Source organism: Taeniopygia guttata, chromosome 1 (assembly GCF_048771995.1).
Source record: "Taeniopygia guttata chromosome 1, bTaeGut7.mat, whole genome shotgun sequence".
Classification (NCBI taxonomy): Eukaryota; Metazoa; Chordata; class Aves; order Passeriformes; family Estrildidae; genus Taeniopygia; species Taeniopygia guttata.
The window spans coordinates 25,404,921-25,420,819 of record NC_133024.1 but is presented as its reverse complement, the minus strand read 5'-3'; the positions used below and the strand labels follow the sequence as shown (position 1 = coordinate 25,420,819).

The 15,899-nt window shown below is 45.7% G+C and overlaps 1 protein-coding gene across 3 annotated transcripts in view; it reads right to left on the bottom strand.

Moving 5' to 3' along the window:
• Window positions 1-4,876: 4,876 nt before the first annotated feature.
• Window positions 4,877-15,899, bottom strand: part of CFAP91 (cilia and flagella associated protein 91) — a 30,885-nt gene continuing 19,862 nt past the window's right edge. For 2 of the 3 annotated variants that reach the window (XM_072925474.1, XM_072925470.1), the window contains exons 12-17: window positions 15,646-15,717; window positions 14,101-14,247; window positions 11,399-11,620; window positions 10,003-10,151; window positions 8,719-8,810; window positions 4,877-5,475 (exon numbers count right to left, since the gene is read on the bottom strand). In XM_072925474.1, the coding sequence (XP_072781575.1) occupies window positions 5,222-5,475; window positions 8,719-8,810; window positions 10,003-10,151; window positions 11,399-11,620; window positions 14,101-14,247; window positions 15,646-15,717 (936 nt within the window). In that variant the 3' untranslated portion in view covers window positions 4,877-5,221. The remainder of the gene's footprint in view (window positions 5,476-8,718; window positions 8,811-10,002; window positions 10,152-11,398; window positions 11,621-14,100; window positions 14,248-15,645; window positions 15,718-15,899) is intronic. The other variant, XM_030266236.4, reaches the window with a different exon arrangement.

Genomic DNA, 15,899 nt, shown 5'->3' with positions numbered 1-15,899 from the left:
CGCTTGCTGCAGAGTGACAAAACGTGGCTGTGGGCAAACAAATCCTCATCCCCAGGCAGAGCTGCCTGGCAGAACACAAGCACCCATCCCAGCAGAGGAGCTGCAGGCCCTGTGTATGGTGGCAGGCCCAGGGAACTGAGAATGAAACGGATTGCTAAGCATAGATTGAAGGGTTTGGTCTTTCTGGTTGGTATTTTTTTTTCCCTAGCAAAGTTTCTAAAAATTGGTGGAAGGCAGGAGTTGGAGCAGGACTGTTCACTGTCACTGGCTGCTTGACCTCCCTGTGCTTTACCTCACCTCCAAGTGCTGAGCAGTCACAGGGTGCAGACACCTGCTGTGACAGAGGAACGTGTGGCAGGTCCTGTCAGAGGGACGGGGGGCTGCAGGGAGCAGGGCAGGGCCAGTGTGTGGTGGGAGCTTGAGAGGAAGCAAAGGGCATTCCCACCCTTCCCACCATATCCCCATTATCACCCTCCACAACTCCCCAAGGGCAGGCTGCAGCCAGGTGGGGGTCGGTCTCTGTCTCAAGTCTCTGGCCTCAAGTTGCACCAGGAAAGGTTTACATTAGATATTAGGAACAAAGCTTCTTAATGGAAAGGTTTGTCAAGCCCTGGAGCAGGCTGCCCAGGGAAGTGGTGGAGTCACCCACTGTCCCTGGAGATACTTAAAAGATGTCACACTTGGGGACATGGTTTAGTGGTGGACTGGCAGTGCTGGGTTAATGGCTGGACTTGGTGGCTTTAGAGGTTCTCTACATCCTGAACAATTCTATGCTTGTTTCCTCTGGCATAACAGCAGCCATGCCCTCTACCTCCCTTCTGCAGCTCATTCCTGTAACCAAATCCTTTGCCAAGCCGGAGTGCTCAGAAGGAAGATGGTGCTTACTGGAAAAACCCAGGTGGTTTGAGTGTTTTTACTCAAGGAGATCATTGATGTTGTTTGGAATGCTGCCATAAGTTAATAGCCTTGGAAAAAGGACTGCCCAGCTGGCGACTCTTTGGGCCATCTCAGTTACACCTCTTTTCAGATTTTTGTTTCACAGCACCAGGCCTAGGAAGAGGTTGGTCAATGGAAGCTGTTTCTGCTGGAGATGACAGATTTGGGGCCCATACAGCAATGAAAAACTGGTTTATGTTTGGCTGGAGGCAGAAAAATTATGTTGGCAAGCAGAGAGAGGCTTCAATTCAACAGGTAAGGAACCAACAGGGTGTTTGTAAGAGGCTCTTACTGGCTCAGTAACAGACAAAAGGGAGATTCTTAGGATCAATCCTGCAGCAACCCAGGGAGAGAGAGCAGCAAATGCAGCTTTCAAGTCTCTACCACCTTTATCTCACTGCAATCAGCACTGCAGGGGCACTGCACGCTCCCCACAGCCTCTCCCTGAGGACAAGGACCAACATCCCCAGCACTGGCTGAGGAGCTCCAGGATGGGCCAGGAGTGCAGGCTGCCATGCAAGCTCCCCACTGGGGGAAGTGGAGGGGATAAATCTCATCTAGCCAGGCTCTGCAGTGGGTCCAAGCCGCTGTAGAGCAGTGGGCAGCAGGAGCAGCCACAGCTCTCAGGTCCATTGGAATGGTGTGCTGAGCCAGGCAGCGCACATGGATACAGGTAAGCAGCCCTGCAGGAAGGAAAGGGGAATAGAACATCACTTCCAAGTGCTGCTTGAAGGACTAGGATGTGACACATGGGAGGAGGCCAAGAGAAGTGGCCTTGAGTCCAGCCAGAAGTGGAGGAAAAGGTGTGTGGGGTTGATGCAGCGTGTGGGAGAAAAGGAGGAATGAGAGGAATGAATGATATGATCAGAGCAGAGAGCTGGAGCTGCCCTGCTCCATGGGTGTCAGCGTACACCCTTCCCCTCGGCCCGCTGGCGTTTCTGCCTCATGCAAACAGTGTCTGTTGAGATGCTTTCCTTGCCAGTTCTGCTCCAGGCAGCGGCTGGGAGGAGAGGTGGGAGCCTTGGTCCAGGGTGGTCCCGGGAAAATTGAATTTACTAATGCAGGTGTACACATTCTGTCTTGGGGAGTTGGCAGTTTTGGCAGGTGTTCAAACCAATTCCCGCCTCTCAGGTGGGATGGAAGGCAGGCACAGGAAACAACAGCTCCCCATCCAAGCCCAGGCCCGATTCTGGAGGGCATTGTGGTGAGGAGAGGCTGGATGCCAGCACGATTCTGATTCACCAATCATTACAGCACAGGAAAAGTTGCATGAGCAGGACTTCGGTGAAAGCAGAGAAACAGGACTTGAAGGAGATAGCAAGAATGCAATTGGGCCTTGTTAAAAGCCTTGAGCATGTGAGGATCATACTTGTAGGGTTAATCCCACCCTCCTAAAAAAAAATGGTGTGACGGATGAATTGAGCCCAATCCGGCAAATCCTGCACACTTACAAGACCAGAAGCAGAAGGAACAGCTGTGCTCAGAAAGTGGCAGGAACTCTTTTAACAGCACCACACCCAGGTCTATGGCTGCAGCTTTTGTGACGGTCATCTTGCTTTTAAGGGAGGCAGGAGAGATGGGGGAGCACGGGTTTGGTGTGGTTTTCTGTTTACAGAAGTGCAGGCACTGTACGTTTCCAGTAAAGAAGGATCCCAAGTCCTTTTGCTGAACTGTTCTTGGTGCCATAGGATTTTCTCCTCCCACACCACCAGAGCTGTATCAGCAGGGAAGCCCTGGGATAATGTGCATCCATTCATTTACTGCAGAGACCAATTTTTCACCACTCTCAGGGCACAGTGACCCCAGAGGCCTGTTTGGCTCAGCCTTGTCTCCCCCACCTGCCAGGAGACAGGAGCCAGCAGAGCAGCACAGCCAGGCTCCCTCCCTGTGGGCAGCTGGTGAAAGAAAAGGGACAAGCTGAATTTTCCCCGTGTTTGCACGGTATTGGTGCAGCCCTGGAGGCATCTGCTGTGTTTGTTTCGGTACGGGCTCCTCCCCAGGGTTGTTCTCCTGCTAGGAGAGGGAATGGTGCATTCTTATGCTATTGATTTATGATCCCAATTCCCTCTCACTGTGCTCATTTTCTTTCTGAAAGTACATTCTGCAAAGCTTGAGAATTGAAAGCAGTTTCTACAGAAGAGTTTCCTGCAGGAATCCTGCCGTGGCCTTCAGTTTACATGTTAGGCGATATCATGTGGAAAAGATGGCTTTACCCTGATGGTGTCCCTTAAATCATGATAGAAGCTGAGACATTTATAGCACAGCCTGTGCACAGCATCTGGAGTCCTCTGAGTCCCCTGCCCCCTCGTTGTTATGCAGAGCTGTGTCCCTACAGAAGACCAAAGTGCTGCAACCTCTGTCCATTCCCACACCTGTTGGAATACTTATCTTTCTAAAACCACATCAAATTGTACAATGAGCCACATGCAGAATGTTTATTTTGACAGACCAGAAATACAGCAAATGCCTCAATGGATGGGTCTTCCTGTTCTACTGTTCTGCTGCATCAAGTTTTCCATGTCTCTCCTATTACATTGGATCTTGTGATTCATGTTATCCCCCCTCTTTTTAACCAGGATAAATTTGTCCAAGGTGGCCTGAGGCTACAGAGCCAATTCCTGCACAGCTTCTCCGCCCACACTGTGCAGAGTGTTTTTTTGTTCTATATTTTTGTATTTCCAAACTTCCCTTTCACTGACTATCTACAAATACCATGAGAATTGCTCCAAATCCCCAGTCCCCATCCTCACAGAGTCCTCACCAAAACTGGTCACCTCCGACTCCTGCCAGACACTGCAGCACTTACAGAGGCTGCCCGACCCCAGCAGCGCCCTGGTGCCCTTGGTTCAGCAGCCTGGAGAACAGCAGTGGTTTGGTGCAGCTCTTCTTCCTTTCTCCTGCTGTTATTTACTCCCCAGTGGAATACAGGGGTGTCCAGACTCCTTTCTCCTCCCTCTCCCCTCCCTGTAAATTCCTTTCCCTGTACCCTGCCCCAGCCTAACCCACAAAAGAAAGACCCAATGCAGAATTTTTACAGGAATGCATTAATGAGCACCATTTTTGACCAGCTGCTGGTTTGTGTTATGTAGGAGAGGCACTATGGCTGGGATTAGCTGAACCACACCTGAGCTTTACAGACCCAGCACAAGGAAAAGATGATCCACGGGGAGAAATGATGGCAGCTGGGAGAGATCAGCTCCTTACCACTGTAGCTATCAATGAATGAGCATTTTGGGCGTGGTGGTGTGGCTGTGCCCGCCCCTCCAAAATGTGGTGCTTGGTGTAAATGTCCCTTTATGCGCGAAGGCCACAGCCCTCAGGATTTCTGACACGTGAGTGCTGGAGAGCTGAGCGAGCCTTGAGCTCTGTGACAGATGCACTGCATGTGTCTGAGCCCGCTGCTCCCCACATCTGGAGCTGGAGCACCCCCGTGCCTGCAAACATGGCAATGCCAGCACACAGCACAGCCAGCATCCTTTCTGTGTAGCCCTCGGAGCTGGAGAGCCGAAGTGGCCAGCACTGTTCCAAGCAAAGTAAGATTCTTTCCAGAACTGCTCTTTGCAATGATAAAAAGCAAGAAGCAGCCCAAAGAGGAACACTTCTGGAAAAGGCATCAGCCCTACCATGCCCCTGTCATGCTGCTATCACCTAGGCTTGTGCCAGACACTGCATGCTTGGCAGAAACCACCCTGCTGAGGTCAGGGGCACCTTTACTTTCTCCAGGGACTAATGATGTGAAAAGATGATGCAAAAAATCTGACCGTTTTTGTTCAGCTCCTCTGCTTTATTAATAGCAGTGCTAATGCAGGAAGCCTGTGGGCCTTAAACCACCAAAGAAATCAGTGGGATACGCTTGTCTGTGGATGGTCTTCTCAAACTTTTCCATTTATAGAGTATTTTTTCATTTAATGTTATTGAAGCAAGGAAATACCACTAAAAGCACAGGTGCAGATTTTTATTGGTCTGTGCCAGGAAAACAAACAAGGAATGCTCACACTGCTTTCTCACTCAAGCTTCTCTAAATAATCAGAACAAGGAAAAATAGATCACGAAGTCCAAAGCAAGTTGGGTAGGGAGTGGAGGGAGCTGCCACACCAAAATGTATACAGAATGATTCCAGGACCACACTGCTGGCAGGCAGCAGGAGGGACAGCCCAAGGGAGAGAGAGGGTTTTCCATTCAGGGTGCCCTGAAAAAGTAAATACAATGTGCTTCCCTTTCCCTCACCATGCTCCAAACTCAAATCACAGAGGGGAAGGGAAACCCACCTCACTCATCTTCTGTCCTAGGAGGCTGTGGGATCCTTGGGGAAGCCTTGTCCAAGTTCACGCGCAACTGTGGCAGGGTGAGTGCTGTCAGCTGCACTTGGTCCGGCAGCTGTCCCACTCAGAGCTGTGCTGGCTGTCCCAGCAGGAGAATCTTCATTTCTCTCGGTGGCTGATGCTTCCTGATGCGGTGCCAGATCAGCCAGAGCCCTCTCTGTGCCCCCGTAGATGATCCGATGAGCAGCGTAGATGTGTTTTCTTTGGGACTGCCTCACTGTGCATAAAAAGAGGTAAGTCTTTTACTTGGAATTGTACAGCAAAGTGTTCTCTGGAGGGGAGAAGGGAGGAGTAGCTTTTAGCAATCCTGCAGCTATGGAAAAGTCTGTCTCAGGAAAAAAAAATCATGCCCTTCTAACTTTGGCTGAAAGCGTTCTACTGCTACCTAATAGCAGCAACCAACTTTGCATTTCACTTTGAAGACTGGCCCCCACCCTGGGAAGCACAGCTAAAGTGTTCTCCTTTCCAGCTTTGGGAACAACTGGCCAGGATATATTATCAGGCTTTAAAATAACTTCTCCTTCTGTGTCTGTTAATTGCAGCAAGTCTCTGGAAGGATCCAGCTGAAATCTGCCATCTCCTGTGCCAGGATTTGACCTGCACTGAGAAACTCTTACTGAGTTCAAAGTAAGACTCGGAGCCACAACTGACACATGAAGACACCTGCCTACCTTATCACCTCCCCTCAGCTACTGCGGCATTGCCTCCTTTCATCCAAAGTCATTTGTATGTATTTCCAACCCACCTCCTGGGAAATAATTACCCAAGCCTAAGTGTTCACCCTACAGCTCTCTTTATTGCTCTTCGCTGTTCTTTGTTCGCCCTTTCCCTCTTTATTTAGTCACAGGGACTGAAGTACTGTGTGCCTTACAGAGAGTGTGAGGAATGATGCAGGAACAAGGCGTGGCTCTCATCCTGTCACCTCCCTGCAGAAGTCCAAGACTTACTTTGGCCTGTTCCAAGGCTGGGCTGCACTCAGACTGTGAATCTGAAGCACTGGTGTCCTGCATGCTGGCACACAGTTCTGCTGGCCCTGTCTCAGTCACTCAGCGTTACCAGCCCACCCTGTTTATGTTTATCCATCTCCCAGGTCCACTTTGGCAACAATGAATGCAACTGGATCTCACTTGCATTTGAAAAGCTGATCTTCACCAGCCAGCCTTCGCTCCCCGGAGAGGTTTCTCTGCCCAAGGCATTTTGGCTTCAATTGTGTTTGCATGAACTGCATCAACTATACCAGGAATACTCCCCTGGAATGGCTGCAGTCCTTTTTTCCATCCACAGTGAATTCCATCTAAATGACAGTGTGCTGAAATTGGTGAGTGACTGTCCTTTTCCAAGCGAGGTTTTTCATATCAGCACAGTGACTTCCACTTCCACTGAGGCAGGGCTCAAAATCGAGGTACAGAGGTTTTTCAGGGTGAGCTAGTATTGGATAATCCCTGCTTTTATGCATCAAAATGCAACAAAATGAGGAAGAAAAAAACCCCAAACTAGGTAATAGCAAAACAGGTGTTTAAGGAGAAGCTAAAGTGTAGGCAAAGACTGTAACTGCAGGCCCTCAAATCTTTGTTTACAAATGGATTTGCTCCTTTGACAGGCCAGATAACTGTGCTCTTTGATCACTTCCTGATAGTTTCAAGGAAGGTGAATGCTCAGGCATGGGCCAGGTTGCTAGAACACCATTTCATAATGAATATTTTGGCTCACTATACGGAAGGCTTTCAAAGCCACCACAGAAATGCAATACACTAATGTGTTTATGAGATCTAATGTCATTCTTTGATACCATTTCCTTTGGATTTCCATGGAATAGTTAATGGTTCTGCTTCCCTGAAAGTATCACTGTGCTGGAGGTTTACAGCAGGGTGTGTTCATCAGAGTGTACATCTGGCAGAATTCAACTGTCTTAGTGAATGAGGCTCCCTCCACCCCATGCAGCAATAACAGAAGAGGTTATGAGCCAGGTCTCTTCCTGACATTTGATTTCTGCTGTCACAAGAATATTGTGACAAATTTCTCCTGATCACATTAGAAGGAGTTCTTTTACTTAAAAGCCTGCTGCTCTATTCTACCATCATCTGCTTTAATTTTTATTTGGGTCTAGCTCTGCTTTCCAGGCAAACTCAGTGTAGCTATCACAGATTCTGAAGATTTTTTTTTCTTCTGTTGTTTGGGAGTGCATCTGAGGTGCTTTGTTCATTAGCTGCTGTTGCATTTAAGCCCAGTACATATTTTGAGCCTTGATGTATGCCCTCAGTATGTCCAGAATTCTAACCCATCTCCAGGTCTTCTTTCTGCTCTCCTTTCTGAGCCAGGCTAACCTGTGTGTGTTAGTGCCTGAGCTGCAGACTTCACTGACTACCATTACATCACCTGCTCTGGAAGGCTGGCAGAAGCAGTGCTGGAGTGAAGGGAGCTGATTTAAGCTTGTGCAGAAATGCCAGCTGCAGAACAGGTCCTGTTGTTTTGGCAATACACAAGCCAGGAAGAAGAAAGTTTGCACAATTTGGAGACCACAAAATGCATACTCAGGGTTTGTGTTTTCATTCAAAAAGCAATAAAAGAGGCAATGAACTAAGTGCCTTTGTTCTCAAGGCAGAGAAGTGCACTGCAGCAAGGACCCCCTTTCAAGCTCTATTGTGATGAAGTTGCTTTGCTTAGGTCATATTTACTTTCTGTGGATGACTGCTTTATTAACAGTCTTCCACCTGTGCTGGTCAGTGGAAGCATCCCAGTTAGGAACAGCCACTTACTCATGACATTACTTAATGTAATACACAGCTTTCCAGTGTCTTCCCCTGTGTATTTTTACAGATGCTATTCCATTTTTGTTAAACAGAAACATCCTCTTTACAACTGCAAGGTTATCTCCTTACAATGTGATGCCACTACAGCCAACCTTAAAATTTTGTCTTTCCCTCTTGCTCTCAGCCCTCTGGGGAGGAGAGGAAGCATAGGAAAGTGTATAATCTTCCTTCCATATATGACATATATTTAAGTAATTTGCTTGTTAAACTCTCAAGCAGTTTTAGGAATTTAGGAATTGCCATATAATAACACAATTCACAGCTGCTCTACTTAAAGATTTTTACCAGTTTGTTTCTGAATGTGCAATGGGCTGCTTCTTTTCATGCAGTTTTATTGTTGCAGATACACCAAATTTATCATTGCAAGCCAGGTTGGAAGGTACCTCAAGGATTATCTGATCCAACTTTTCTTGGCAAAAGCACAGGCCAGATCTTACAGCAGGTCTGAATTTCAGTCACCATTTAAAAAGACTAAAGCTCATGAGAAACTGGTGAAAAAAGGGTGAAAGAGCTTAACTTTCTACCTGCAGAGTGCCAAAAAGGAATCTCAGGGAACTGAGACAACTCTTGGTTGCATCATTCCTTTCAGGGAGCTAGAATAAGGAGAGTAAATCAGTTCACAAAGAAAATAAAGTTACTGGACTCCTTACCTCTTTCTCTCATAAAGTTTTTCTCAGCTTCTGGGATCAGGAAATTATAAACCAGCTCTGCTACAATCTCTTCTGACTGTAGGCGAGTTCGACTACGGGACAGATACACAGTGGTATTAGTATTTTAATTTTCTCTGCTGACCACCTCTGCAAAAACAGGTCTCCCATGTAAATACCCTCACTCTTTCCATGGGAGCATATTTTCATGGCGGCAGTTGTCAGCTGGGTCTGTCTTTATCCTACAAATAGGTGACAGTGTGACTATTCCCCTTTGCACTGACAATGTGTTCAACAGTGCACTGGAAACAGGGTCATCTTACATTCCTTATCCTCAAAGGTACTGAGAAGCTCAGTTCTCTCTGATGACAAACTGAATTAGGCACACAGATACTGCTGAGGGTTTGTGTCTTTGTCAATTTAGTCTTTAGTCCATTGCTGAGTTTGCTAAATTCTTCCCTTTTGTGACTCTGCACTTGGCTGCCCCTGTGCTCTTTTCCACGGCAGTGTTTGGTGGGCTCCCAGTTGGCTCAGGGGCTGCCTGCATTATCTACGCTTCATTCCCCCAAGGATTCCAACGTTCTGCTGGTATTCATCTAGATACAAAATACACAGCTGCTCTACCATAGGAGAGTCACTGTGTCATTGGGATTTTTATGGCTCAATACCAAAAAAAGAGCATAGAAACTGAACTGGGGGTTTGGCAGGTCCTAAGAAGTATTCACTGCTGATACCCCAGCCAAACACAGACTGTGGTGTTCTCCACAACTTACTTTACTCAAAGTGCCTTGTCAGGCAGCCATCAGTATGAGTGACCTCCATGGAAATTGGCAGTTCCTTAAAGAACAGCCACCCCAGAATGAAAGGCTGTGTATAGCTGTATCTTTTAGGATCTCTTTCAAATGGATTTTCTCTAGTAGTGTAAATAAATGAAAAGATCGGTATGAATGGGTATCGCTTTAGGCAGTTCCCAGATTCACTTAAAGCTCAGTCACAGCCTCATACTGGTGTGGAGAAATCTGAAAAGGGTGATTCACAGATCACACAAGTGATTTGCAAAGGGAACCTGGCACAGGCTGTATGGAAATAAGGCTCTGATGGATTTATATGTGTGTAGGAGGTAGGAGCAGCATGGTTCCCATACAGCAGCCACACTAATGAAGTGACCATGAGCAGCATTGCTCTTCCCCTCCCATGGTTTGGGTGATGCACACAGCCACAGATGCACCTGGTCAGGCAGGTTCTAAACTCTGTGAACAGCCCCTCGTGTGCTGTTTAATAACCTACCGACTCTCCATTTCGTAAGCAATGTCATTGATTTCTACAGCCATTTTCTGAATCTCTTCCCTGGCTTGCTCTTCAGCTGTCCTCTCCATGCTACTCAGGATAACATCTTCCAAGTAGGTGTCAATAGTTCTGTCCTGAACATCCACCACCTAGAACAAAACACCAAGATATTGTTCCCCTGCCTATTGCTGTGCCAGGAACATAGAGGAAGATTTCCAGAGAAGCATGAACAACAGATTTTCACAAGGCTCTTTGTTTCAGGCAGGCCAACCTGAGATTTGTTTTCAGAGATGCTTTCTGTAAAATTTTTTTTTCTAGTAATTCTTTCTGAGAACTCATTAAATAAGTGCAGGTGAAAGAAAACCAATTCACAGACCCAATTCTGGTGCAGCAGGTTAGTCCTGTGAATGCAATGGCAGATGCTCCCTCAGTTCTCACAGTCCCCTGAGCAACAATTGCCAAATTATAATCATGGGTATTGACTTCAGTAAATAAATCAGTTTTCATTCAAGCAAACCCTGAAGGAGAAAGTTCCACCAAGCCAGTCAAAAAACAAGATAAAATTATTGGTTTCTTTATAATGGTTGTAGAGCTGAGATTCTAGAAATGGGTGTTTTCCACCTGCTAATCTGCAGGGCATAAGCTTATGGCACCTTGGTGTTACCTGCTTACCACTCAGAAATACATAAAAGATGAGAAGCTAAAATTAAAAAAAACAAACATGATGCCAGACCCTTTTGGTATTAACCACCTTCCACAAAGTTTGAAAATTATTGATTTAGTCAATTAGACTCCCACCCATGTTTTTCAATGGGGAGAAATATGCTTCATGCAGTCAAGAGTTAGGAAATAGGAACAGGACTATAGAATAGTTATGGAGTATGGTAATTCAGTATTTTTTTTTTTCTTGACTTCAAGGGTACTTTATCTATTATTGTTACTTCAAAGTAAGTGTTGCATCTCTTGTTATTTGCAGTCCACTTGGGCTGGAGAGGGGGGGAGGACAAAATCTTTCCAAACCCTTGCTTAAAGGAATCCTTCCTGGAAAAGCAGATAATAGTTCTGCTGGGCAGAACAAGTGCTGACAAAACATTATCCCTAGAGATGATCTAGGTACATCTATTCTCCATAGGTGTTTACTAGAGGAATTTAGAAACCTACACCCGTTAATGACAGGCCTAACAGGACTGTCTGTAAGGGTATTCAGATCTTCCTTAGTTTAATGGGCATGACTCTCTCAGGAAGGAATCACCCTCTCTTCACTAAGCTTTCCCTCTCAATTTTAAAACTAGCCATCGCCAAAGCCAGTGCTGAAGCAGCTCCCATCCATCTGGCCTTCCCACAAGGAGGCAGCTCTGACAAACTGCCCACAGTCCCAGCAGTCTCCTTCTCTTGCCTGTCTGAAAAGCTCATCCTCCTCCTGCCGCCGGCTCTCCTCCAGCTGCCGCCGTCCGCTCTCCTCTGCTTCCCGCATCCGCCTCTGCCTCTCAGTCAGCATGAGCAAAGCGTGGATCTTCTGTTCTTCTTGCAGCCTCACCAGCTCTTTGGACAGAAAATCAAGCATGTTTCCCAGTGCCCTTCCTTCTACCGTGGCCAAGTCTCTTTCCAGTGCTGACAGCTTTCAAAAGAAAAATGCAAAGAATTGCGTTACAAACCCCAGGAATGTTGTATGAAGTCCCAGGACTACCACAGGCATGTGAGACAGCTCTGCAGCATCCACTCAGACCAGCCATGGGGCAGGCCCAGGAGTTTGGCACTCTTCATGTGTTACATGCCATGACTAGTTTCTGCACAGTGCAACCATGAGTACCTGCAGCTTCAGGCATTGCACCTAAAATCGTACAAGTTACTAACTGCTGACAAATTCAAATTGACAGTAATTATATGAAGTTTGAGAAGTGCAAATGAGACTTCAAAATTCCAGGAAATGGAAAATCAGAAAGTCTGTGACAGAGTTGAGACAAGATTCCAGGTGTTCAGCATTACTGTGCCATTCACTCCTTGTTCCAGGCACATCCTGTTCTATGGGCTGGGTATGTGTGATTGCACTACAGAAAGAGACAAGATCTATGGGGAGTTCATTATCTCCAGAATGGACTCTGAAGCCACAGGCCTTGGCAGGAGGAAATGTCTGGAACTGGCTGGAATGCTGTGTTCTGTTGAAATAAACAGGCAATTACAGAATAGACCTAAACATAACAGTTGAAGTGGAGCTGAAATATTCCAGACAAGTAATAATAAATCAGCTTTCTTATACAGCTGTGCCATTTGCCCAGGCAGTGTTTCAAAGGAAGGAGGATTGTCAATGTTGCATGCATCAAGAGTGACAGCACTTAGCCCACAGGTGTTTCAGATGGAAGATGGCGATGCACCACCCTACAGGGAGGGATAACATGGAACTAAAGTGCTCCCTCCTCTTCATTGCTCCAGGTGCTGTATATAAAACTGGTGTGAAATGGAGAAAAACAACTCGGGAACACTCTTGTGTTAGATTTTTGTTATATAGGAGTCCAAAATTTTCAGCTCCTCATCTTTGACTGTTTTATGTGGAGTTTCCATCCTCTTTAGGCAGGAAATATTTATTTTACACTGAAATGGTCAAAGACCTGAAAAAAACCTGTGACCACCAAACCCTATAGAACTGAGAGTCATCAGTGACTTTCTGAAATAGCCACACACATAGAAAACTCCTGCACATGCATTCCAGAGAGTTTTGAAGTTCAGAATGTTCGACAAACTGAGCCCTGGACTGTGAACCTTCAGAGACAGTTAAAAAAAAAGTGAGAGGAGGCCGATACCAGCAGAGGGGGGTAGTGGCTCTCCAAAAAGGAAATTCTGAGATCAGAGGTCAATATCTTTACCATTTGCTCTCTCTCCTCTATGAATGTCATTATGGTGTTTGAACTGCTTTCTCTCTCACTCTCATCTGAGCTTCTAGAAGAAATGGAGCACTGCAAGTTTCTAAAGCCTAAGCTTTCATTTTTCTCTTAATTCCTCAGTAGAAATGCTCTCTATTCCTGCATTCCACACCTGGGCTTCCTGTGCATGAAGGAGTATCTGGAAATGCTAAATAGTAAAACTCAATCACCTGGTTCAATTTTTACTGAGATCTAAAGAGAAATTTTGTTGCTGCCCAACCAGCAGGAAATAGTGATCTGGCTTCATCTCCACCAGGTCAACTTGCCAGTGGATGCTGTTACTGTAATATGAAAGCTGCCAAATTGCTTCATAGCTGGTCATGGAAAAAACAGCAGAGTAGTAAAAATTACAAGAAAATTTGCAGGAATGTGATAGATACCGTATGTTCTGAAATGTAGTGAACTCTGGACAAAATTTCTTTATGATCCACTCCTGACCAGCCATTTCATTCACTTTTTATTCTGGAAAGTTGTGGCATTGTAAGGAAACAAGATGGGAATTTGCATCCCTGGCTCTCACTAGATCCTTGGCAGAGAATGGAATCCAAAATTTCTTTGCTCTGCATACAGTGGCAGGTACCTCAATGTGTCACCATTGCTGAGGTTCTTGAAGTCTTGAGCCCAGCAGGATTTACAAAATAAGTTGGCTTTGGCTGCCTTTGTGACGTTTTATGTGTGAGGAGGAGCCTGAGAGGGTGCCAAGCTAGAAAAGGAACAGGAAAATGACAGAGCAGGACCAAACACTCAGGAGAACATCCAACAGATGTGAGTGACAAGCATGTATTGTGATACCAGGTCACAGTACCCATCAAATGGATTGAAATGTGGGAAAACTGAGGGTCATCTGACACTGCAGTTTGTTCAAAGCCCTGTAAATATAAATAACACTCTGTCTGCAAACAAAGCAAACACAGGCTGCCTAGCAGCTGTGGTCAGGGTGCCTCAGTCTGTTTCTGAGATTCCCCAGAGCCTCCAGAGCAGTTAGAGAGCAATTTTAGCCCCTCAGCCATTCAGTGCCTGGCCCGCGCTAGGAGAGCTTTATTGCTATTTGGGGTGCCTTCTGTGCTTTGGATAATAGAAAACATAAAAAATTAAATGTGAAAGTGTTGTGGTACTGCAAGCACAGAGTGTCTAGTCAGGACAGAGCTGTGAATCAACCTTCCCATCTATGCAAGCAAACCTGCTGCATTTGTGAGTCATGCTGTCGCTGTAAAGACAGTGTCGTCTGCTTCTGTGCCTTCAAGAGCAGCTGTCCATCCTCCTGGAGCGCGTGAGTGGTGTGCAGCTCTTGGATCAGATCCAGGTGCCTCTCCTTCCCTTCAAATATCTTTAAAATAAAGGTGAACAACTAAGCATATTAAATGGAGACTACAGAGCAACGTGTTTTTGCCAGCAAAACACACCCTTTTTCTTCAAGTTGCAAGGTCTGTTACCAAGACCTAGCTCTCTGTAACAAATTTGTGGTTGCATTTAGGCAAACCCTACAGCTGTCAGGTAAATATGCTATGTTTTCTTTTTCTTTTTCTTTTTCTTTTTCTTTTTCTTTTTCTTTTTCTTTTTCTTTTTCTTTTTCTTTTTCTTTTTCTTTTTCTTTTTCTTTTTCTTTTTCTTTTTCTTTTTCTTTTTCTTTTTCTTTTTCTTTTTCTTTATGATTATTATTCTGTTTGGCTTTACCAAACTCAAACCACTGGAACGTGGAACATCACCACCTATGTCAAAAGGGTAATAGTCTTCTGCATACCCTGTTATATCAGCCTCAACATCAAAGCTTCACAGTGTTCAAACATCTCATGTCCTCTGACCTTCATTTTGAGGGAGCCCAGCAACAGCCCAAAGCCATAAACTGGTGGGGAGCTTGCTGAAACTGCTGCCATCCCTGTTATGGGGTTATGTGGCCCAGCCCTCCCTGACACTGTTTTACTCTTAATCCCACTCTCTTCCAACAGGACTTCCAAGAGCAACAAAAGATCACTCAACCCTGCATGTGCCATTTTCCAACTCAGTAATGTATTTCTGATCCAGCAGTAGCTGGAAGAAGATTCCTAAAATGGTGGGACACTTCATTCTCTGAATGTCAATAATCCTTCAGTGGCCTCAACCATCCTTCTCACAGATCATCACACAGCTGGAGAACACTTGGGAATTCTATATTCCACCTCAAGCCACTTTCACAATATTGTATTGTTTGCTAAAGCTCAGGGTCCTGCACGGGAACACTTCAAAATATTAAATAGTTACTGCAAGAGAGAGTATCAATTATACTTTTTGTGGACACGAAAACAAACCTTCAGGACTGGTCTGATCATGAGTGACATATTTGCTTAATATAAAGTCCATGGGGCATAGCTACTGAATTAATTTTTAGCTAGACCCCCTTCTGTTCCCCTGAAAGCAGAATGATGGGTCCTGCACATCATGGTAGTAGGCTTCAGTTGCTCCTCATCTGGGGTCCAACTCACCACCAGTGGAAACCAAAAAGATGGTATGAAATACAGGCAGCCCTGCTGGGATGTGGGATGTTTCTTGTGCCTGGGACCTTGGCATAATCATAGCAGAATGTACTCATGGTCCAGATCCAGCCTAGAATTTGCCATTTGAGTAATTCTGCTGTGAAGAGCCTCACTACCCCTGATTAGTGCTGTGGAAGAAAGATTGCAAACACCCTTTGCAATCAGTCATTCCCACCATCATTCTGAAGACTGCCATAAACAAAGAGACAGAATACCATGTTCTGAAGAGCCCTGCCTCGGAGCAACTTCTGCAGACAGATCACTGCCAGGTCTATTTCCTCTTCCTCCTGCCAAAACATAACAAATATCCACACAATAATTAATTATTTCTTTGGAGACTGGGATTTCTGTAGATTATCTGTCTAACTGTTAAACAGTCTAACTCATATCCTGTCTTTTCTTGGTTGTTTCTGAACATCATTCTTCTAATTTCTCGGGAAAGGAAGGTGAGTCAGAATAACATGTACTT